This window comes from Camellia sinensis, chromosome 7 (genome assembly GCF_055761805.1).
Source record: "Camellia sinensis isolate YWXY chromosome 7, ASM5576180v1, whole genome shotgun sequence".
Classification (NCBI taxonomy): Eukaryota; Viridiplantae; Streptophyta; class Magnoliopsida; order Ericales; family Theaceae; genus Camellia; species Camellia sinensis.
Genome location: NC_138967.1, coordinates 61,041,482 through 61,066,288, shown reverse-complemented (window position 1 = coordinate 61,066,288; position 24,807 = coordinate 61,041,482). Strand labels below are relative to the sequence as shown.

The 24,807-nt window shown below is 35.3% G+C and overlaps 1 protein-coding gene across 1 annotated transcript; it reads left to right on the top strand.

Annotated features, from left to right (window-relative positions):
• The first annotated feature begins 22,209 nt into the window (after nt 1-22,209).
• Nucleotides 22,210-24,576, top strand: LOC114293540 (uncharacterized). Its single transcript, XM_082878012.1, has 2 exons — nt 22,210-22,368; nt 24,099-24,576. Exons 1-2 carry the CDS (start codon nt 22,243-22,245, stop codon nt 24,432-24,434), a joined length of 462 nt encoding a protein of 153 aa, XP_082734138.1. The 5' UTR covers nt 22,210-22,242; the 3' UTR covers nt 24,435-24,576.
• The last annotated feature ends 231 nt before the right edge of the window (nt 24,577-24,807 follow it).

Below are 24,807 nucleotides of genomic sequence, written 5' to 3'. Positions count from 1 at the left end.
TTTGTAACAAACATTTTCATAATTTTTAGGAGGCTTATTCTATAAACCTTTTCCCTTTTCTTGTGATGTTCCAAAATTATTCCACTTCTGGTGGAATGACATGTTATTTTTCTGAACATATCCCCCACAGATTCGGTAATTGTTTTTACCTCAGTCATATCCAAAACCATGACATCTCCATCGTCCATGACGATGAAATACAACCTCATTCACTTCAGGGAATGGAGCAAAACCGGTTGGACGGGATAAATGATTTTTCAATAACAATTGATTTGTTTGTTCAACCATAAGAAGGCATGAAATCAATTCAGAATACTTCGAAAAATGACGCTCTCTATATTGCTGCTGCAGGAGCACATTATAAGCGTGAAATGTGGAGAATGTTTTTTCAAGCATATCTTCTTCAGTAAGTTTTTCTCCACATAATTTTAATCGAGAGATTATTTTAAATAAAGAAGAATTGTAATCACTAATTGATTTATAATATTGCAATCTCAGGTGCATCCAATCATAACGGGCTCTTGGAAGGATTACGATCTTTTGGTGCTCGTATCTCTCCTTCAAATTATTACACAAAATTAGTGGATCTTTTACCATGAGGTACTCATTTATTAATTCTTCCTGGAGATGATGGCGAATGAATATCATTGCCTTTGCACAATCTTGTAGGGGTGCTTCATTTTTATGTTTTATGGTATCTCCAAGATTTATTGCCTCAATGCGGATCTCAACATCAAGAATCCAAAATAAATAATTTTTTCCAGAAATGTCAAGAGCTGAGAATTCTAATTTTGAAATATCTGACATGATTACTGAATTTAACAAAAATAATATATTTAGTATCACATAACTATATTAAGGAAATATAAAATTAGCTTTAAAATTTATTTATACTTACTACAATCACCCAGTAGCTTTGTCTTCTTAGCTTGCTAGAATTTTATGCTAATAACGTATTATAAAACTAAAGAAAATAAAGAAGAAAGAGCCACAATGGAAGAGGAAATAAAGGATCACATAGGTAATACACAAATTTTCTATATCTTCATAACTATGCAAACTCACCCATTTATAGGTGACAAAACCTTCACTATACACTACTATTCATCACACCATGTGATTTGCCAAATGGCATACCACACTTCCCATATGGTAAAACTTTCTTCTATTTCCATTTTGGCCTAAAACTTATTAGAATTCCAATTACATTTCTTTTGATGGTTATCCAAATATTCACAACAAGCCTTTTATAGCAAAGCAACTCTTATAGGGAGATTAGCTACAGCTCTCCCATTATAAACATTTAGTAGTTTAAGGATGAGTCCAGATCCTCTGTCGGATTTGTTTGCCTGGGCCCCTATAGTGGCCCTAAAATGACATCGTTTTGGGAGAAAACTTCTAAAAAAATATCTAAAATATGTGAAGTAGAGAAGCTAAGAGAAAAGAAGAATAAAAAACAAAATCTATGGATAATCAACTAAAATTCATTTCCTCAAATCTTTAATTCCTGAACAAATTTGCCAAATCTGTGAAACATTTTCACACCCATAGACTACCACATAAACAACACCAATCAAAGAAAGTACTATCCAAACCTAAGTATAGAAAGAACAGGAAACAACTACAAAACTCAAAGATTTTCTAGATTTTCAAATCTGTTAATATAAAGCTAAAGGAACAATGGCAATAGTAGTGAATTGGGTCACAAATCCAAAGCAAAACCCATTTCTTCTTGATGATTTTCTCCATTGATTTCTCCCCAAGATCAAGTGGAGAGAGAATGAACCGAAGAAAAAGAAAGAGAGGAAAGAAGAGCACGACTTGCTTTTCTCTGGAGAGCGTGCTCGAGTTTAGTCATCTCACCTGTCACGCCCCGAAATAATTGTTTTACATCATCCACAATATTAATTACATAACAACACATGATGATATAATTATCTTTCATTTATCCTAATTACTTGTACAAGAGGGTGACATATGCGGATATAAATTCACAAGTTTAACCCTGAATCTATAGCATATGTTACAACAAGAAGTAAAGTACGAAGGTAAAACAAATAAATGAATGCCTTAAAGGCTTACAACTTTCCAAAATAGTGCTTGGTTATAACAAAAGTAGACTTAAGTCTAATATAGTTAAAGCCTTGGGCTTGTACAAAATAAACATAGTAAATACACAAAAGAAGCTCTCGCTCCAAGTCCTCTCAAGCTATTGCCTTGGCGGAGGTATATCATTAGAACCTGAATTATTTTTCCCACATAGGGTGAGCCAAAGCCCATCAGAAATAATCCAACATAGTGTATGAATCTTAACAAAGCTATAAGGTGGATGCATGTGCCAAAACATTTTACATCTCTTTCCAAAACCATGCAATGCCAAATCAATATCATAGTTCATAAATCATTTCCTCACAACAGAAATAGGGCAGTGAATCACACTCTGGGAATCTTAAAGCCAATACAACCTTTCACGAAAATTTCATCCCCGTGAAATTGTAAACTGGTATCCATGTAAACGTAGGATGTACAAGCACTACTATTGCCATTTTAAGAATATTTCATCTGCGGGATCAATACCCATGTATACGCATGATTTTCAAGACTTTCACCCTGAACACACAAGCCAACTTATTTGATATAACAACAATTCCTCCCCAGATTCACCATTTTTCTCAAAAAAAATACATTTCCCACGAAATAAATATACTACAATGCTCAATGTAAATGAATGAGAAAATGGTTTCAATTCTCCTAAGTCACATCCAATTTCTACAACAACCATAGCTATCCTCCATCGATAGCCCAAAATAGATGTTTCTAAACAAATAAACAATTATCAGTAAAGATAAATTCTCCAAATTTTTAAGAAGTGAGTGATAATACATATCCAACTCCACCATCCCCATCAACATGATTCCAATTTCATAATTTCAATATCAATCTCATTATTTATATAAAATCAACATTTGAGGCATATAGGGTTCCAAAATCAATTCCAAATATCAAAATCAACCATTCATTCCCAACTCAACATTATTTTCCAAGTCAAAATCATTTTTAAGGATCCATTTGAAGAATCCCTCTTTTGATTTTTATCCAAAACCCTAGATTTGTTCCATATCTTCCAAAATCTCAATATTGTTTAGAAATAACAAATGACTAAGTTAAAACTCATAAAAAGTATGGAGATATCCCTACCTCAAGCTTAGAAGACGAGAAAGAGAGTGTAGGAAACTCAAAGACGCCAAAAATCAATCTTGCTCCGATTAGAACGAAGCCCTCGCCTAACTCTACCCTTTTAACAAAGGGTCACAGGTGAAAAGATCGATGAATCTAGGTGTATTCAAGGGTAATATGTGAGTTTTAGAGAGAGAGTGAAAGAAATTAGGGTTTTGAAATGTTTAGAGAGATAGAGAAATGAAAAGGTAAATAAAAAATGGCTGTTTACGAACTGATATACTCACAGGTCACTCAAGTATAAGAAGTGTCACTTGACCATCCAGACATAATAAGTTTTACCGCTCGAGCACAAGAAGCTTCGCTCAAGCGTAGAATACAAACTCCTAGTAATTTTACAGACAGAAGACTGTTGCTCGAGTGCAGAAAGCTTCTCTTGAGTGAAGAATACAAACTCCCAGTATTTTTGCAGACCTACAAAAGTACTAGAGGTTCACAAACACAGCTTGAGCGCAAGAAGTGTCGCTTGAGCGAAGGAACAAAATTTTGGACAACAACAGTTTGAAAAACAAGTTACCAACCTATTCCAAACCCAACCAACATATTCCAATAGCCAAACTTAAATAGATATAAGGGAAAACAAGACATTGATAACTATATAAGATAGTGAAACCTGAATCTATAACATCAAATGGGTTAGGTCCAAATCGAAATCACTGTACTGCCACCATCACCTCACCATGCTACGTCGTCGGAAAGCTCTCACACCATCATTGTTGTCATCACAGCTGCATCGTTGAAACCTCTGAAAAAAAGGTTAGTGTTTCACCATTGCCGCTTTAGAGAGAAAAGAGGTTTGCAGCGGTAGCACTGGCGAAGGTGGAGGAAAGGACACTGACCTTAGGGTCACGGTGGTGGGTGGTCGCGTTGGTGAGGGTCGCCAAAGAGTCGTCGCATTGTGTATTCTCTTCTCTCTCTCTTCTTCTCTTTTAGTTTCTTTGTTCTTTCTTCTCTATTTAGATTTTTTTTTTTTTTGGAAATTTCCTCTCAAAACAATGCCTTTTTTTACGGCATTACAGGAACTCCCGCAGACAAATCCGATAGAGGATCTGGATTCATTTAAGGACATAAGAAAAAAGTTTTGTTCAAGTCCTTTAAGACTTCCAATGTCATTTTCAGACCAAACCAAAGGACCTCCAGTGCTAACAGTTTGTTATGCTATCTTTAAAATGAATTAAAAAATTTTAAATTTAATAACTTTTTATTTATATATCCATTTTTCGTAAATTTATATTTTTAGATTCCTCTTATCAAGATCTACCAAACAAAATTCATGATTAATATGAAATTCAAAAGAAAATAAAAATAATAAAATTTCATTGACCCAAAGTTAGAGAAATTTTACTAAAATTAGTTAAATGTCACTGTAATTAACTTTAAGTTTCACTAACAAAATTCTCAAAGAAATTTCATACTTGCTTAGAGAAATTTCAAAATTGCTTATTCTCTCGTAGAAAAATTTCAGAAATTGGACAATTAAGAAGTCAGTGAAATTTCTTTGACTTTTAGTCAGAAAACTCAGTGAATTCTTTTTTTCCTTTCAAAATTTCATAGTCATCATAGATCTTTCTTGATAGTTCTCAACGAGACGATTCCAAAAATATAAATTTTACAAAATGCAGAGTTTCAGATCAAAAGTTATTAAATTTTGAAGTTTTGAAACACATTCTAAAATACAACTTGTCTACAGTAAAGAGAAAAGACATTGGAATTTCATGGTACACTACAACAAATTACACTTTTGGCGACTAAATTTTTGTTGCCAAAAGTCATTTTTTAGTCGTCGAAGATTTTTGCCAACAAAATTTTTTGGTTGCCAGCTTCGTCGCTCGTTGATTGTTGGGAAAGGTATTGGCGACTAATTTTTTTTAGTCGCCGAAAGTCGCCAATTGGCGACTAAAAATTTAGTCGCCCAAAGTTTTCAATAAATGTGCTTTTTTGTTTTCTGGAGATCAAGCGTGGTTGGCTTGTTCCTATAGAACAATGGCGGACCCACCATCAAATTAGTCAAATCGGTGGTGGCTAGATCAATGTAGAGCCCTAGCCCTAGCCCAAACGCTACCGATGAGTTGTTCTCTAGCTTCGCCACCACAAGGCTTACAGTCAGATGTGCCAGCAAAGACTGCTGGTGGTGTCAGCGATGGTGGTAAGGACATACAGAGCGGCTTGAGGGATTGAGATCGATGACCCACAGATGGGGAAGAGAGAGCTCATTCAGAGAAACAAATTAAATTTAGGGCAAAAAAATGGAGAAAGAAGAATATATATATATATATATATGGTTATTGGTGACTAAAATATTTGTTAGTCGCTGAAATATTTTATAAATCCCTCCAAAATTTGAAATGTCTCCCTCCAAATGTTTTAGTTCTTTGGCAACTAAAAATTGTTTTAATCGCTGAAAATAAATTTTTGGCGACTAAGCTTTTAGTCACCAAAAATAAAAAGTAAATTTTTGTTTTTCATTCGGCGACTAAATAACTTTACTAGTCGAAACTAACTATACAGCGACTAAAATATTTTTAGTCGCTGTAAATAAACTTTTGGCAACCAAAGATAAAAAGTAAATTTTTGTTTTTCATTTGGCGACTAAATAATTTTAGTAGCCAAAACTAAAAATACAGCGACTAAAATATTTTTTAGTCGTTGAAAATAAATTTTTAACAATCAAATTTTTGGTCGCCAAAGATAAAAAGTAAATTTTTATTTTTCATTTGGCGACTAAATAATTTTAGCAGCCAAAACTAACTATACAACGACAAAATAAATTTTTGGAGACCATTGTGGCATTTTTAACGATTAAATATTTTTTAGTCGCCAATTGTGGCATTTTTATCAGCTAAATATTTTTTTTAATCGCCAATAATCAATATACTTCGACTAAAAAAATTTAGTAAATAAATATTATACTTTTGCCAACTAACATAATTTTTGGTCGCCAAATTTGGTCGCTAAAATTGCATTTTGTTGTAGTGGTACCAATTGTTATAAAGGCATTCCTAACATTTATGTTGAAATTTGTCCTCATCTTCATAAAATTTCTTAAAATTTCAAATTTTAGGGACATTAACTAGCAAACCAATTGTGGTTGTTCTTAAACTCTTGCACAAATATGCAGATAAATCTTTTCTAATTTTCAATATATATATAGATATACTAGTAAAGAAGTCGAAGGTTTAGATGAGATACTTTTTATTGAGAAATGTAATTAATTAGATTATTTAAAGTGGTGTTTGATAACCGAATTTAGCATTTAAATTTGAATGTATTTGTTAAAATCAATTAAATCTTTGATAATTATAAATAGTATCACTCAAAAATTTAAGTGGTTCTGAAAAGAATAATTATACACACGCTAACAATCTTACAAAAAATACAAGAGGCCAAATGTGATTAGTTGTCAAACATCCAATGATGTTTGGACGTGTATATTTTTAATAAGATTGTTAGTAGGGCGAATTACACTAACAGTTCCTATAAATTAGGGTTCGTGTCAGTTTAGTCCCTGACTTTTCAATTGTGACACATTTAACCATGAATTCTGAATCTTGTTCCAAATAAGAACAATTGAAGATACCATTACTTAATTTCAATGGCAAAATCGTCAATTTGATAAAATATAAACTAATTTGACAAAAATAAATGTCAAGAAAATATTTTTAAATTTTTAAAAATTATTTCTACCAATCAAAGATAAAATTATGTAAAATTTATAAATCTTTTATACATTTATTTATTTTGCAAAATTAATTTTTATTATATATTTGGATGATGACCATGTAATGGGTGGCTGTTAGGATTATAATGTCTAATCGATATATTTAATATATGAAATATTTTTAGTTTTGGACTTTTTGATTTAATGGATTGGTTCAACAATGATATTAAAGTTATCACCATATTTGACTTTTAAAAAAATAAAAACTAATTTAATGAAAATAAAAACTACCCATTACATGATTATCATCCAAACACATAATAAAAATTAATTTGATATAAATAAATATATAAATGTCTAAAAGATTTATCAATTTTACATAATTTTATCTTTAGTGAGTAGAAATAATTTTTAAATATTCAAAAATATTTTTTGACATTTATTTTTATCATATTAGTTTATATTTTATCAAATTGACTATTTTGCCCTTGCAATTAAGTAATAGTATATTCAATTGTCCTTATTTGGAACAATATTCAAAATTCATAATCAAATGTGTTACAATTGAAAAGTCAGGAACTAAAGTGACAGCTCCAAACTATAGGGACTGCTAGTATAATTTGCCCTTGTTAATAAGATTTTAGGTAGATGTAACATTACTCCTCTAAAAATAAAAGCTAAAAAATAAGAAAATTTTAAGTGATAGAAAACTTAGTTAATTCTAATTAAATTTGTAAATACTTATACATTAGTATCAACATGCATTATTATAACCTCATGCAGCTGCACATATACCATATACCATGAAGAAATTGTTGGCAGCCTCACTAGTTCTTAATGGTGTGGACTACGAGACTTATTAGTACACTGTTTTTTGAATCATAGGAAAACAAAGCGTCATTAAAACCTATAGGTGGGGGTGTCCACCTACAAACTAACCAACATTCGATGTGAATGTTAATATCAATTGCTTTGACATTTTAACAAACAACAATTGATTGTAAATCAGCGATACGACATCTGTTAATGTTCCAATATGCCACTTGTGCATTTTGATTTATATTTGGTGTTGTTATGTTAATTTATACGCTTGTTTGAACCAGATTGTTCTATAATACACATATTTTGTACAGGAATGTTCACATTGTCTACATGACATCATTACAAAGGACATGCACATGTGTGAATATTCACATTTGTTCTTATTCATAACAATTGTAAATGTTAACACCATATCAATCTGTATGCATGTGAAAGTTCACATCCCAGTTTATATTCATGTCAACATTGACAACAATAATATAAAAAGTTCAACCCATGTGCGAGTATTCACATAATGTGATTATTTTACATAAGTGTGAATGTTCACATCATGTATTCATCATTAAAAGACTAACAACATATCAGTTTGCTACCTAAAAAAAAAAAAAAAAACACAAATCAAATACTAAGTTTGCCAACGCATTATTATGTTTGCCAACACAACGTAATCTTATTGCAATACAATGTTGGCCTACACAACACAATCTTATTTCAAAAATCAATGTAAGAATCCCATGTAAAACACAATGTTGTAATGAAAAATGTACACCCTATATCGGCTCCTTGCATGATTTCCGATTGTGGCTTCCCAACTTATCACATCTCTCACACCTTATTTGCTTTAGTTTCTCACCCTTTGATGGGGTTCTATTCCTTTCGGCCTACTGGGTGGTCTTTTCACAGTTGGTGGGTATATTGTGAAGTCCGTGGGATCAAAAGGCGACTATGACACCCGAATAGGCTGCATGATACGTCTCTACATGAAAGTAATGTTCCACACAATCATTGAGATTGTAACGGCTCTTCTGAATAGCAATAACAGCATGATTACATCAAAATCCATTGATTTGCCATTTGAAGCAAGAACACGTACGCCTTGCAATATCAATCGTAACAGATTGTATCGAATGAACCTCAAACACATCCTCATTGGCTTTGCTAAACTGCCAAGATCTGCTGTCATTAAACGAATCAAGAAGCATTGTCTCGAATATAAGACAAATAAGCTCATTCCACTTGTTTTCTTGGTCACGCCGCGCAGACATTTGCCTCATCAATTGTGTACGAATTGTGTCCACCATCCGAGTGATATGAAGATTGCGTGCTTCTTTAATCCAATTAGTAAATGACTCCGCCGCATTAGATGTCATCTCCCCATAACGTATTCCCTTGCACAACATCACAAACATTGTGCAATACTGAATTTATTTTCTTCGAAACTGAATATGAAATTTCACATCGCCATAAAACATAACTGAAATTCCATATTGCTACAATTCTAAACTTGACAAGTGGAATACATTAGGAAACTACTATTACCTGAAGTATGAATTTGCCCAGTACTCAGGTGCCAACTCCTTGAAAAAATTATGTGATTGTTGCTTACCCTCCTCTTTTAATTTCTCAAGCTTTTCATGGAACCCTACCACAGTTGGCTCGTAAGCACAGTCACCCAAACTACTAACCAGGTGGTCCTTAAATCTATTAACCTTCATCCAGTCTCTTAAATTGTTGTTCAAGTGTTGTAAGCAATAACCGTGATGAGCCAATGGGAACACCTTCAGCATCGCTCCTAACAAACCAAGATTACAGTCCGAAATAAAAGTAATCTGACACTTACCATCAACAACCTTTCCAAGTTCATGCAAGAACCATGACCAATTGGTCGTGGTCTTTGAATCAACAATCGCAAATGCAATAAGGAATAGACCTATAACACAACACCATTAAACAACTGATCACAATATTCTAATGTAAATATTAACACCAGTAGTGTACAAAATTACTGTAAAGCAAACAGGGCATGTGAATGTTCACATTGTGTAATCATCAGTCATATATCCACACTATGTCACTCAATGTGAATATTTACATGGATACATAGCTAAAAAATATACTAACCATTGTTTATATCTTTTGTCTTTGCCACAAGTACCTGACCTTTGTACTTTCTTTTGAGAAATGTTCCATCTAGGAATAACAAAGGCCAACAAGAATTGTACCAAAAAATACACGCAATGAATAATATAAAGAAATGACAAAACTGTTGACTACTCGCGTCACAGTCAATATTGACATAACTCCTCGGATTGTAACTGTAGACACCCCATTTTTGACCGCCCTTAAGACTTGGGCACCACTGATGTTTTGCTTGGCGGAGAAAGGTGTACAGGGCAAATGTTCAGTTTCTTCAGCAAGGAGAGAGGCAAATCCTTCAAAACACTTTGTTTAGGGGTTTGGAGTTGAAGAAGAGAGGAAAGGAAAGGAGAAAACTAGTTTGGGAGAAGTTCGGCATGGATCCGGGTAGAAGCGAGTTGAGCAGCCCTCGCTGAATCGGGCTCATCTGTCTGTACACTTGGAGTTAATCTATGAGGCCACCACCGTTGGAAAGAAGACTTCCGGGGCTTCAATTTTCATTCAAGAATCTCTTAAATCCGAGTCCGGAGGGCGGAGATATGATTGGTTGAAGTTGGGCATCATCCCAGTTGAGCCGAAACTGAGCAGCCTTCACCAAAACAAGCATAACTTTTTTCACAGTTAGAATTTTGATGCAAGTATGGTGCCATTGGAAAGCTTACTTCCGGGGCTTCAATTTGGATACAAGATTGACCTAAAAGGGAGTTCATATGAAGAAGTTATGCCCATTTGAAGTTGGACTTATAGAGCAGATTTTTCCTGCCGACCGACCAAATATATGGCCGACCGGCCAGAACAGATGGCTGACCGGCGAAATAGATTGCCGACCGGCAGATTAAAGTAGCCAACCGACCTTTTTTGCTAGCCGATGACCTTCCGGAGTATTCTACAGATTGAATGGATGCCAGTTGTGGCAGCTGGAATGCACAGACCCTGCTCCCCATGCACGTGTATGGCTGTTTTGCACCCTTTGCACACCCTTTGAACCCCCTAACCTTCTAGAAGCTTGAACCCTTTGGCCAAGCTTCTTGGAGAAGCTTGGCCAGCTGTTTTAGCTTCCTCTAGAAGCCTTGCACCCCCCCTTGAACCCCTTTGACCCATTTCCCTTTACTTAGCTTGTAAGTTAAGTGCTTCCCTTGCCTTATATAAGCACCATTCCTCTCCCTTTGTCTAGGTTGGATGTTTTTGAACAAAAAAACCAGAGATATATAGATATATCTGATATATACATACATATATCACCCTCTCTCTCTATATCTCCCTCTCTCTCTACATTTGGGTGTGTTATAGTGATCAAACACCCTTGTTCTTGGGCCATTTCTTCATCATCATCAAGCTCTACCACCACCCCTCCATTCCAGCAGCAAGGGGAGGAATTCCAGCAGCTTAGAGTCATCAAAGTTGGTCCAAGAAGCAATAAAAGTGTTGGTCTTCAAGGGTAAGTAGACTTTTCCTCTTTTTTAGCTCATTTTTGCACCATTCCTCTAGCCATTATGCCTACTGTTTTGAGCTCTGGCCCTAACTAAAAGTGGCCTTCTTTTGAGCTATTCTACATGTTTGTTGAAGGGCTCAACACTGTTTGAGCCCTCCATCTTGCACTTGCTTCAATATCTACTTGTATGTCAATATTCTTGCATGCTTCACTAGCCTATCATTTTTCTATTTTTGGACCATGATCAAAACTGAAAGTGGCCTTATTTTGACCTTCTTAACATGTTTTATTAAGGGTCTTTGCTTGTTTGGTGAATGCTTTGTATACCTCATGTTATAGCCTTTTTTTTAGCCTCATTTTGCATTGCATTTCTAGCATGTTTGTATACTGATTTCGGGGCTGACATAAACTGTAAATGTGCATATTTTTGGTCCCTCTTCAATGTTGTAGAAGGACATTTTTCAGTTTGGGCTTTTCATATACCACTTGCCTCTTTGGCCACCTTTTGGCCCTTTTTCTTGCATAAGAGCTTAGCCATATCTATGTTTGTTTTTAGAGTTTTTACAGTTCTGTAAAGTGGCTTATTTTGGGCCCCTCTTCAATGTTGTTGAAGGGCCCTAACCCGTTTGGGGTCAGCAGCTGTGAGTTGCTTCATAACCTCATGTTTAGGGCCATTTTTGCATGCCGTTGTTGCCCTATCTTTGCTTGCTGTTTGGCCATGATTTGTACTAGTAAAATACTGATTTTGGGACTGCCTTGCTACTGTATATTCATTGCATGTCCATATTGTGCATATTTGGTATAGCTATAGGCCATTTCGGGTGCCAAAAGTCCATGTTTCGGGACTATTCCATGCATCGGGTGTGTTTTCGCCTCATTTCGGGGCTGTTTTCCCCCACATTTCAGTGCTGAAATTCCATTAGCATGTTTGCGTATCATTTTCCATGCTATTGCATTGCATATGCCATTGTCTCAATTTACGTGCCCGTGTGCACGCGTTTCGAGGCACTTCATTTTCATCCATCGGCCTCTTATGTGAGTGTGGCTGAGGCCCTCTCATGTTAGTATAAGTCCATGTTGCATTCTATATGCCATTCCATGCCATATTGCATTGCGTATGCCATTGCCTTGGTTTGCGTGCCCGTGTGCACGCGTTTCGAGGCACTTCATTTTCATCCATTGGCCTCCTATGTGAGTGTGGCTGAGGTCCACTTGTATTGGTGTAAGCCCATCTTGCATTGTGTATGCCATGTTTCAAAGCGTTGCGCATGTTATGTTGTTAGCGTTGTGTATGCCATGTAGTTGCCTAGCATGCTTGTATTCTTGTTTGCATACCTAGGTTGCATTGCATTGGCATGCATGCCTTGCCTCTTGATCATGTGATAGAGGTTGGGCTTTATGTGTTTGTTTGGTTTGCATGACATTTGAAATTAAAGCGCATACTTGGTTTCTTGGACCATCACGCATCGAAATGCGCAATTGGTGGTCCGAGAACCAAGGAACATCCCCCTTTGAGTCAAAAGCATGATAAGGGATGTGTTGGTGCACACATTTGCTTGGAATTTCATGCCATACACTGTCTGTCCTTTGTTGCTGTCAAAACTGTCTTCTGCAGGAAGTTTCTACCGACCGGCAACATTCAGTGCCGACCGGCCATTTATTCAGTGCCGATAGCTTTATCTCCAGCCGATGGATATTGTACACGGCCGGTGGCCATCCCTCCCAGCCGATGATGTTCTGCAATGCTCAGAGGAGATTCTCTGGGACTTTGACAAGTTTTCAAAGAGGAAAAGGCAGTGAAAACAGAGGCAGTAGTGCTATGGCAGCGAGTTTCCGGGCGATATGGGTCAAGCATGCATCATTCGCGCATCCCGAGACGGGGGCTGTGGCCACCTTTCTTCTTTTTGCATTCATTTTGTTCAGTAATTAGAAATTCTGTAATAATTAATGTGGTTAGTTATTTATTCGGACTGTAATATTTATTGGGACCCTCCGAGTGAGGGCAATTGTGTAATAAGTGTGCGTGAGTGTGTGTATGCCTTCCAACCCCACGTCTTTCTTCCCTTTTATTTACCCGCTTATGATGGTAGACTAGGGCATATTTAAATTAGCATACCTTATGCTATGCATGCGTGCATTCATACATTTGCCTTGCATGCACTGGGCTCGGCGCATCATTCTAACTGCATTTGTATTTCAATTCCAAATTGAATACGTGTTAGTTGAAGCATTTCACATGTCATTGTAGATTAGCCGAGCCTATCTTAGTTGCATCTTGCATGTGTTGCATTAGCCATCTTAACATGAACTAGGATCATGCATATGATTATTAACTAGTTTTTGTTTTGGCTCGGAGTACTCGGTAAGCATTTATGCTTTAACATACCGCATGCGTGTGAGTGTTGCCATAACAGCATGATTACCATGAGGCTAGCTGCTTATGTGATATAACTGCTTGAATGCCTGTGGATGGAGGTTAAATTACCAAAATTGGGATAACGCATTAAAACTGTGAGTTTTAAGCCCACTAGATAGTGGCAAAACCATCTTTTCTAAAAGCTCATTCGAGGGTGGCAAAACCTGCATTTTAGCCTACTTGCGAGTAGCAAACCATTTTCAAAACAAACATGCTATGTTTTATTCCAATTTAGGCGATTTGGTCTATACTTGTTTGCTGTGCGCATAACATAGTAATTCTAGGCTAATAACCGGAATAAGAACACATAACGTTTTCAAAATTGGATATCATGGTTAGTAGAGGCCGATCTTCGGATCGGGCGAGAGGGGGTGCTCATAGCTGACCTTCCCCAATCGTACTCAAGTTCCCGAGCCGAGGCAACTTTGGTGATGACGGACACGTGGCCTTTGGCACCGAGTCAGGGTTTCCTAAATTCCCCCAAAATAAAATATTTAGGTGGCGACTCTGTATCTGGCAAAGCAGTCCATGTTTGGCACTTCTTTCAAAAATCTGTTTTCTCAAAATGATTTGCCGGATTTGGACTCTTTGGTTCAGATTAAGAACCGTGACACAAATCGAGTCCGAACTGTAGTAGCGAGGTCCCCCCACGCGGGTGCGTCTATAGTAACGCATCATAGCATCTGAATACCACCACAACTGGTCAAACGATAATGAGTGATCTCTATGAATAACAGTCTTTGCTTTCTCCACGCCTAACCATACCACGTGGTAACTCACATCTATCTCATAATCCCTCTTCAAAATAGTCACCACCTCCCACAACCGAGTTAACGGCTTGCGTAACGACCCCAAAATACGTGGAAAAATTACCTTTATTTTTATTATGAATTAATATGATTTAACTTGGAAGTATTTGCCTAAATTGGGAAAATATCTGTTGACGCTACGACTTCAGAATTGAAATTGAAGGCCGAAATGGGTTCAGAAATTGGAATGAAGTACATGGATATGTTAATTGGAATTTTTAGAATCATCTGAGAAGTTAAATTAAAAATTGATTTCGTCTGATTCGTAAAATCATGTTTGGCTCTCATTATTGAAGTAAGATATGTGGCTATAGATATATAAGTGATATAAGCCTTATATGAGCTCATTTTGGGTGCAACCAAAAATTTGATAGGAGAGAAAAAGAGAGAGAATTCTAGAAGAGATAGGGAGCCCTAGAGAGCTCAAAGAGAAAAGGAAAAGTGTAGGAATCAAGGAAGAAACTCAAGATTTGGCTTGGATTTGTCAAGATCATGCAAGATCAAGTGTCTATAAAGGCTCTAGGTAAGGTTTTATCTCTTAAACCTTGAAGATTAAGTGTAAAAGGGTGTGTTTTATGGACTATATATGATCACATGCATGTATTGTGTTTTATAAGTCAAAAAGATGTTTAATCTTTGCATACATGGCATCAATTCATGAAGTAATTCGTAGCAACTTGTTTTTCATGCATAGCTCTTGAGTTTTGCCAAGAATTTCCATGGAAGTTGAGCTTGGAGCCCTCAAATGCATATTGTCAAGCTTTTGTTCCTTTTTAAGTACAAATTGAGTTTTGTTTTGCATATATGAGTCATATTTGAAGTTAAACATACTAAATTTTACATGTTTTTAAGGGGTTTTGGGCCTTACTTTGTATTAATTGGAGTTAGATTTGAAATGGGAGAGGTTCAAGGCAAAAGTAGATTTTCAGACTGGTTTTACACCCAGATTGCTCCTGGGCCACCGCTCGAGCGGCCGGACCTCTTTTGGCTCAAATTGTATATTGCTTCACTACCGCTCGTGCGGCCAAGACCACCACACGAGCGGGCAAGCCACCGCATGTGCGGCCAAGACCACCGCATGTACAGCCCAACAGGGCAATTTTTTCGATTTTGTTTTTTTTTTTTGTTTTTTTTTTTTTTTCCGTTTTCTAACTTTCAGGCCTTTATTTACATGGTTTTTGTGTATCATATACATCCATATGCATTGCATGAGCATAAAAGAAATTAAAGAAATAATAGAAACGCTTTATTGGATATGTAACGAATGAACCGATTGAACGAATTAAATGAAATGAAATATGTTTTGTTGTGCTTGGTTATATTTCTACAGGTTGAACCGTTAAGGTGGATCATCCGACCAAGCACTGTGAGTAACAATGTTGTAAAGTTATATTTAAGCTATATTTCTTTCTAACTATCACTGTTAACAACTGTTTCGATATGATTTATTGAGTAAATGAACTCATGCAATATGTTCACGTGCCCTTTACCTAGGGGTAACAATACCGTGGTCTATGCTCACGTGGCCCTCACCTGGGGGTAACAATACTGTGGTCTATGTTCACGTGGTCCTCACCCGGAGGTAACAATACTGTGATCTACGTTCACGTAGCCCTTACCCAGCGATAACAATACCATGGTATATGTATATGTTTACGTGGCCCTTACCCGGGGGCAAAAATGTCATGGTATATGTTCATGTGGCTTTTACTCGGGGGTAATAATACCGTGGTATATGTTGACGTGGCCTTCGCCAGGGGGTAACAATATCGCGGCCTATATCCATGTGGCCCTCGCCTAGGGGTAATAATACCATGGCTTTATGTATACAAGATATTAATTTATATGATCGTCTGTACCAACTATGATCTTAAAGACCGCTACACGTACACGTGGACCTTTATGACTGTTATGCTTTCATTTAACGAACATGATACTACTATGTGAATGGACTTGCTATAGTAACTGATTGATTTTAATGTCTTCATTCATAACCTCTTTATGCATTTGTTGTTCACTAGGCTTTAACTCACTGTTTTGTATGTATATGTATAGGTGAGCATTCAGGAGGATAAGTCTAGAAGCGGTCTTTAGCCGAGCCACCGTTTTGAAGCCTACCGAGTTGTTTTGGGTGCCTCCGAAGGCCGCTGTTAAGCTTTTGATCTTGGTGTACACTTTCGACACGTGCGTATGTCTTGTATACAATATTATATTATAAGTCATGTATTTTTTTGTGGGTAAATTAACGTTTATATGTGTACATGTTGGTTCATATAGATGCACAGCTCATTGGACCATTGATATTTTTGTATATTGCTTTTGCTAGTCCCAATTAATTTTTATTGTACAGGAAAGCCTTTGGTAATCTCGGATTACTGGCTGGTTTCGATGCCAAACTTTTAGGGGCGGGTTTGGGCCGTGACAGCTTGTCCCTCATAATTTCAGATATAGTACTTGACACCAAATTAGAACTAACTCTCGAATTCTTCAATGTTCGGACATCCGTACCACAACTATGCACATCACTGAACCTCTTGATGTAAAAAAAACCATTTGCTTATTGTGCTCTACAATGTATAGCCCATAAGCAACCTCTTTCCTCGCGCATTGCACACACCGTAGTGACCCTTGTTGTCTCGTCCTTGACATACGTAAACTGAAACCGCCATTGGATTGCATACTTACATAAAACATCACGAAATTCTTGTGCACCTCCTACAAACCGTTGTCCCACATGTGTAATACCATTTGCCCAAAGGGCTGACAACAACACCTTCTCCTTATGGTGGCAAAATCTCCAGAGTGTATCAACTTCTTCTTCACCTCCCACACGCAGCACCCCAGAGCTACTCGACTGACCAATATCATTTTTCAAATCAACGACAACCTCTACATGGTATAACCCCATTGATTTGGAAAGCAATAACATGTTCTGAAATTCTTCGTCATTGTCTAAATCACACCTATTAATCACAGGTAGTCGACAGAACAATGAAACAAAACAAGCAGACAACTCGTCCCATTCATCACATAAACACTCCACCAAACGCAAATAACACAATGCGCGAACCACATTTCTTACAATCAAACTGCAACCATATGTGGACACAAACATCATAAAGGTATCCATCTCCTGTAAAAACACAATAAAACAAAACTCAACAACCATGTAACAACCATACGAACAACAGCACATACAATAATCAATACTATATGAACATTCACATTATGCAAACTAAATGCCTATGTGTACAGTTCCACTGCTAAATCCATAATGAAAACTACCACCACCATCCTTCACAACATAAAATATTTTACAAGTTCAAAATCACACCACCAGAATGATGTCATAGTACACAACATGCATACATCTCCATAACCTCATATTAATAAGATGTGAACATTCACATTGAGCAAGCATCAAAAACTCATCAAAAAAGCACTTGCATTACCACATACATCAAAACATAACATAAAACGAGCATACATTCATACACAATGTATATGCCAATATGTACATTTTACATTGCTAAATTCAAACTCAGAATATCACCATCATCATTACCAATAAGATGTGAACATCCACATTGTTCACTTAATCTGAATTACCTCCCCATCATAGAGCCACGCAAAATGCATATAAATAAATAAATAAATAAATAAACAGAGCATCCAATCTACATACTTCAAACACCATATCATCCAATCCATCACATAAATCAAAACATAAACTGAACATGCATTCAACACAAAAATGATACTAACATTGATCATTGAATCCTGCACTTGTCCTCTACCTCGAAAATGACTGATTTGAACCAGTTATACTCCAAACAATGTCACAATCGAACACCGTTTGAACTAGCCACAACAACAACAATGAGACCCTAGCACACACCAGCCTTCAAACGAGCCAGCAAAATTGAAAGTATCCAACCAAATCAGAATCAGAACGAAAAGTGTGAATACAGCAACCTACCAAAATAGAATTAACAAAAAATAAAGAAACGTCTATATCTATTATGTGTATCAACAATATATATAAGGGCATAATAGTCCGTTAAAAATAATAAAATGAGGAAAAATGATCTCATGGAATAAAAAGATAAATACATAGTACTAATCAGACTATACTAATCATTTGTGGACATAATGGGTTACAACAACTCTAAATTGAATTTATTAATAAAAATTCCTTTTTTTATTTTCTTACAATCTCTTATCATTTTTTACCATTTATTTATTTACTAACCATTCAAACAAGTGAATGAATTTCATATTCACACTATTTCTTTATTTTCTCACCCCATTCATCCAAATGGAGTGTTATATTCTCTTTTCTCTTAATACTAGAGATTGTTTGGAATGATTTAAATAAATACTCTCCCTATTTCAAAATATTAATCTCTTATTCTATTTTTTATTGTCCCAAAATATTAGTCCGTTTTTAAAAATTAAAGACTAAAATAATATAAATTTTTTATTTTACCATTCTTTTAAATTCATACGCAAAAAATATAATTTTGACGATTGATGCTCTCAAGAAAAGTCAAAGAATAGTTTTAGAATATTTTTGAAGTGTTATGATTGTACTACCAAAATAAGTTGGATTTTTTTAAAAAGGAGAACTTACCAATAAATCCAATATACAAAGTTCAAAATCCATCTAATCCCAAAACAAAATATTTGTACCAATTAGTCTTATATATTTTTAATTGTTACAAAAAAATCCTATTTTTTTTTTTAATTTACAGATGTTGTTACATCCCACTATCGTCGGACTTCCGTCAGACGGTCACTAGAGACTCGCCGGAATGTTTAACATCACCGAAAAGTCGCCAGAGTATCGCTGGAAAGTCACCGGAAGTTCACCGGACTATTATGAACACCAATAGAAGTCACTGGAATGTCCAGAACATTTACTGAACGTTAAGAACATCATTAGAGACTCATTAGAATGTTCAAAATATTGTTCGATAAAAAAAAGAATAAATGGAGAAATTAGAGCGAAAAAATATAGCAAAATGTGTTAAATATGGATAAACTAAACAGGAAAAAAATGTAACGACAAAAACAGCAACAATGGAAAAAACATATGTTATTTTTCAATTTTTGTAGGGTTTAAGCAAATAATCTCCAATATTGATCAAACTGAAAAATAAGTTTTCAAACTGTAAAATGTTATAGTTTCAGAGAAAAAAATCTATTAAGTATTTATCCTTATTAATCAAACTGAAAAACATGTTATGAAACAGTAAAATTTTACAATTTTAAAGAATGTTATGAAACTGAAAAATTTTGCAGTTTTAAACCATGATTCATTCCAGCACCAAAAAAAATTAAAATTGCAAAATTTTATAGTTTTTACCGCCTGTAACTAATACTCGAAAACAACTTATTCAGAATTTAAAAATTTTCTCCATTAAAACAGAAAAATAAACTTGTGTAATAGAGAAAATGTAGAAAAATTGAGAAATAAAAAGAAAGAATAGATATAGAAAGAATATGGAAAAATTAGTTTAAGGCCCCTCTCTCATTTTTTGTGATGGAAGAGATCCACAACATTATTTTGTGATGTCTAAGGTCCTTTAACCCTACACCTATATGTCACAGAGAAAATTCACTTCCTCTTCCTCTATGCAACAATTTCTCCGTCTGATCTGAGTCCTTCGGTATCGTAAGAAGCTTCTCAAAGGCCTTGACCAAATGCATCACTCTTCCAGACCCAGGTTCAGGCTCACTCTCTCTTGCTTCTTCCAACAAGTTGTCTCTCCTTCTCTTGATATTTGAACTACGCATTTCGCACGATTGCTCGATCTCATCTGGGTCATCATCACTACCATTCGCTTCAATTTCCTCTGTTTTCAATTCATACCTATTTTTAATTTCTAGGGTTTCAATCACAGATCTATTGCTTTCCTCATTCTCTCTGTTCTTCAACTACTTTGAATTATATTGATGCTCTATAATACTGTTCCGATTCTTGAAGAACTCTTCCTGAGAAGCCCTGAGATTCTCATAAGCAACACAGAGGCACTTGTGAGAAGCATAACCAGCCTTGACGTTTCTTTCTCCCAAGCATTGAAGCAGTACGCAAAATAAAAAAATACCCAGAGAAATTATGGGAAACGAAGGAATGAGCTTAACCATACTAAATGATGCATTTTGTTTTCTCTTCGCATCATTTTCGATGAAAACACCACAGAATCGTTTCAAAGAACCACCAAATCGTGCGAGTTCTGCAAAATCAGCAAACAGGTCTTCGGGATAGGATACAAACTGGTTTAATGGAACAACCGGGAATCACAGACCCACCATGAATCACAAGCCAACCAACCGGGGGGGGGGGAAGCTCCTACTTTCTGGGATTTTCTCTGAGTTGTGGAGTCCAAAGAAATTCTTTAGTTGAGAGAATTTCTCTGGAAATATTTGTCTGGGAATTTTCTCTCGGTTGTAGAGTCTAGAGAAATTCTATGGGTGAGAGAATCTCTGGAAATGTTTGTCTGAGAATTTCTCTGGGTTTGGGGAGTCTAGAGAAATTTTGAAATTTCTCTGTGATGTGTCTAGAGAAATTTTGAAATTTCTCTGCACTGAATTTTCTCTGGATCAAAATTTTCTCTAGATTAATGTTGAAAGACCTTAGACATTATGAAAATATTGAGTGTCCTTTATACTATAAAATTTTAATACCAGGGACCTTAGAAAAAAATCCCCAAAGAATATTGTACTCCGGTAACTATTTTTGATTTAGATCTAGTCAGATCCCATGTAGATCTACTCATCTTCTTTGCCGTTGGTGAGGATGAAGTCACGAATTGATGTCAATAGTTGGTGGTTGTCGGTGAACCCTAATCAATGGTAGTCGTTGGTCACCAGTGACTATGGCCTTGTTTGGGGTATCTTAAAAAAGTTAAAAAATCAAAAAGTTACTATCCTATTTAAGTCACATCATCCTATTGAAATCACATCACCTCTCTACCACATCACTTTAAACCTAACCCATATTTGATAAAAAGTCAAAAAGTAAACTTATTTAGATCATCCCAAACCACCCTTATATATTAGAAAGAGAAAGAGAATAAGAAATGTATGATCGTCGGTCGTCGTCCATGATAAATAAAATGAAAGAAAAGGAAAATGCATTAAAAAAAGAGAGAGAGGAAAACGTAAAGAATGAGGTAAAAAGCAGAAAGAGAGGGGGGAAAAGTAGGACTTTTAAATCTATTAAAAAAGTTATTGGATTAAATGGTATACACATATTTCAAACAGGACCTATGGATAATTTTCTCTTTTAAAAATGACTAATATTTTGAGATGGAGTAAGTATTCTTTTTTATTTATTATGAAAATATATATAGAGTAATAGAGCACCAAGGATCCTCTAAAGTTTTTTTTTCCTAAAGTTTTCTAAAGTGGTGTATTGCGTGGTTGAGATTTAATATTAAAAAATTGAAGTGACTTGTCATTAAATCTCAACCATACGATACACTACTCTACGAAACTTTAAGCAAAAAAACTCTAGAGGATCCTTACTCGTATTAGAGATGTGATATAACCTAAATAAGAGATGATGTGATACAAATAAAATATGCTAAAATAATATACCCAAACAACCCCTAGGTATCTGTACTCCATTCCCTCTTGTCCGCCAGTACATAAACATCGATGCATACACGCATACACACCTCTATATATATATATAGAGAGAGTGAGAGAGAGGGAGGGAGGGAGAATGGCGGGAGTTGAGGAGCGAGAAAGTGAGGTTACCTTGGATGAGCTGAAGAAGAAAATGGCAGATTTTGCTAGGGAAAGAGACTGGGATCAGTTTCATAGCCCTAGAAATCTTCTTTTGGCTCTGGTATGTCACATACATAATCTCCATATATATATATATATATATATGTATATGTGTGTACTCTCCTGATATTTTTATGGTTGATTCTTGCCTCGTACCGATTACTGCGTCCCCTTTCTCTCTCTCACATTCATTTTTATTTATTGTTATGTCTCATTCAGACTCTGGAATTTCAGAGTTTATACCCAATTCTGGCATAGATCGAACACTTGTTCCTGGAGATCCGATTCCTTTCTTGTGGTCTTTGAAACAGGAAAAGAAAATTAAAAAAATAAATATAAAAACTTTGGTTTCAGAGAAGTTGGATAAGAAAATATGTACTGTTTTTTTGCACAATTGATTGATTTGCTCTCCAGAAAGTGGGTTTTCAATTTTTCGGAAATTTAAACAACTTTTTAAGATTCATGCATGAGAATGTTTACCTTTTCCTTAGCTACCAAACAAAATTTACACTGTTTGGTGTTTGTTTGTAATGAATTCATTTAGCAAGGGAAAGGAATGGATTTTATAGGATAATTCCCTATTTTGTTTGGAACTAATTGAAGTATAAAGAATGGATTTTTTTTAAAAAAAAAATTTAGGGTAATTTGATAAATGGGTAGTTTAAATTTCAAAACGGTTCTTTTCTTATAAATTCATCCAAAATCAAATCCCATTTATATTTCTCTATTCTAAACACATTCCAAATCCTATTTGAAATTGTCAATTTCATGAAACGTTGAAGTTATGAACTTAACTTTTGATGTAATTTTCCTTGCATTTGTAGGCTTCTTTTGTTTTTTGTTCTGTTTTTTTTTTTTTTTTTTTTTTTTTTTAATTTTATTCCAAAATGTGTAATCACCCTAGATAGACAAGGCCAAGTAGTGTTTACCCTGTGTTTGGTTGAGAATTTAGGAAGGGATTTGAAATTACGTGAAATGTAAGTATATTTTATTCACATTTTACTTTGTTTTTCATTTTTTTTTAAAAATTTCTTCCCAAATCTCCCAAGCAAATACAACATTAGTGACTTTTTTTTTTATTTTTTTTTATGAGAAGCGGTAAAATTAATCAAACCACTTATATTTACCAATGACAAATTGTTTTCGATCTGTTTCTCAAAATGTTTTGTTCAATTTTAAATTTTGTTTTGTTGAGCAATAAAATTGTTGTTTAAAATATAATTTAAAAATGTTTATATAACTTTTTAAATGCGTGTTTCCCAAAATTTGTTTGAAACATAACTCCACGAGACAACATGATATTGGAAAATAAATTAAATATCACTTGTAATCGAGAAATAAAATTGCAAATCACATGGATTTTCTTAAAACTTTATAAACACGAGTGGATTTTGCATTGGGTCTTTCTAACAAATGTTAGGCAAAGTAAAAAAGGCCCAATTTTTTATTTTATAAATTTGAAGAACATAAGATTTTTTCCACTTATTTCAAAATGCTTTTAACTAATTCTGTAATAACATTTTCATCTATTTTCAAAACCCTTGTTGCACGAATCTCAATATTAAATAATGTGATGTCGTTTGTCATCAAAAATGTTTGGGACCTCCACAAAGGAGGACTCCTCACGACCCCCACTACTGTATTGACCATTGATATGTTTGAATTTTTTTGGAAAGTTGTGTCTGCATGAATGATTCGGATCATTTTTAGAGTTGTGGAATTGTGTTCTATGAGAGTCTCTATCGTTACTGCATTTGCCATTTGATGTATGTCTCTCATCTCAAATATCAGGTGGGAGAAGTGGGAGAGTTGTCTGAGATATTTCAGTGGAAAGGGGAGGTGCCAAGAGGTCTGCCAGATTGGGAAGAGGAAGAGAGACAACACTTGGGTGAGGAGCTCTCAGACGTGTTGCTGTACCTTGTCAGGCTCTCTGACATATGCGGTGTTGATCTTGGTCATGCTGCTCTTCGCAAACTCCGACTTAATGCCATCAAATACCCAGCCATGCTCTGCAAAGGTTCTTCCAAAAAATACACCCAAGTCAACAACAACAACAATAGCAATAACAGTAGTGTTGGTGTTGGTGTTGGTGTTCAGTTCTCACTGAGTTCAGAACAAAAGCAATGATGATGATGATAGTGTTTTGATCTTCTTTGATTTCATGTACTACCCTCCTCTCTTTAGCTTTGCTTTGTTCTTATATTTTAATGATTCGAACAGTGTTAGTAGTTAATATTATTATAAGCTGCTCAGGCCTTTTTTTGGTGTATTTGGTTTTTCAACTTTTTACATTGCTTGTGTTTGTAATCTTGTATATTTTGGTTTGGTTGCGTGTGGGTGTAGCTTGGGAGGTGTACTGTAGTCTGTATTTTTATCTGCACGTAGGTAAGAGTGGTGAGTGGTGGCTGGTACAAGTAGAAAGCGTATGCATGAGCAACTTGTGTGGGGATGGCCTGACATGGTAATGGTATTAATGTGTGTGTGTGTGTGTATGTTTTAC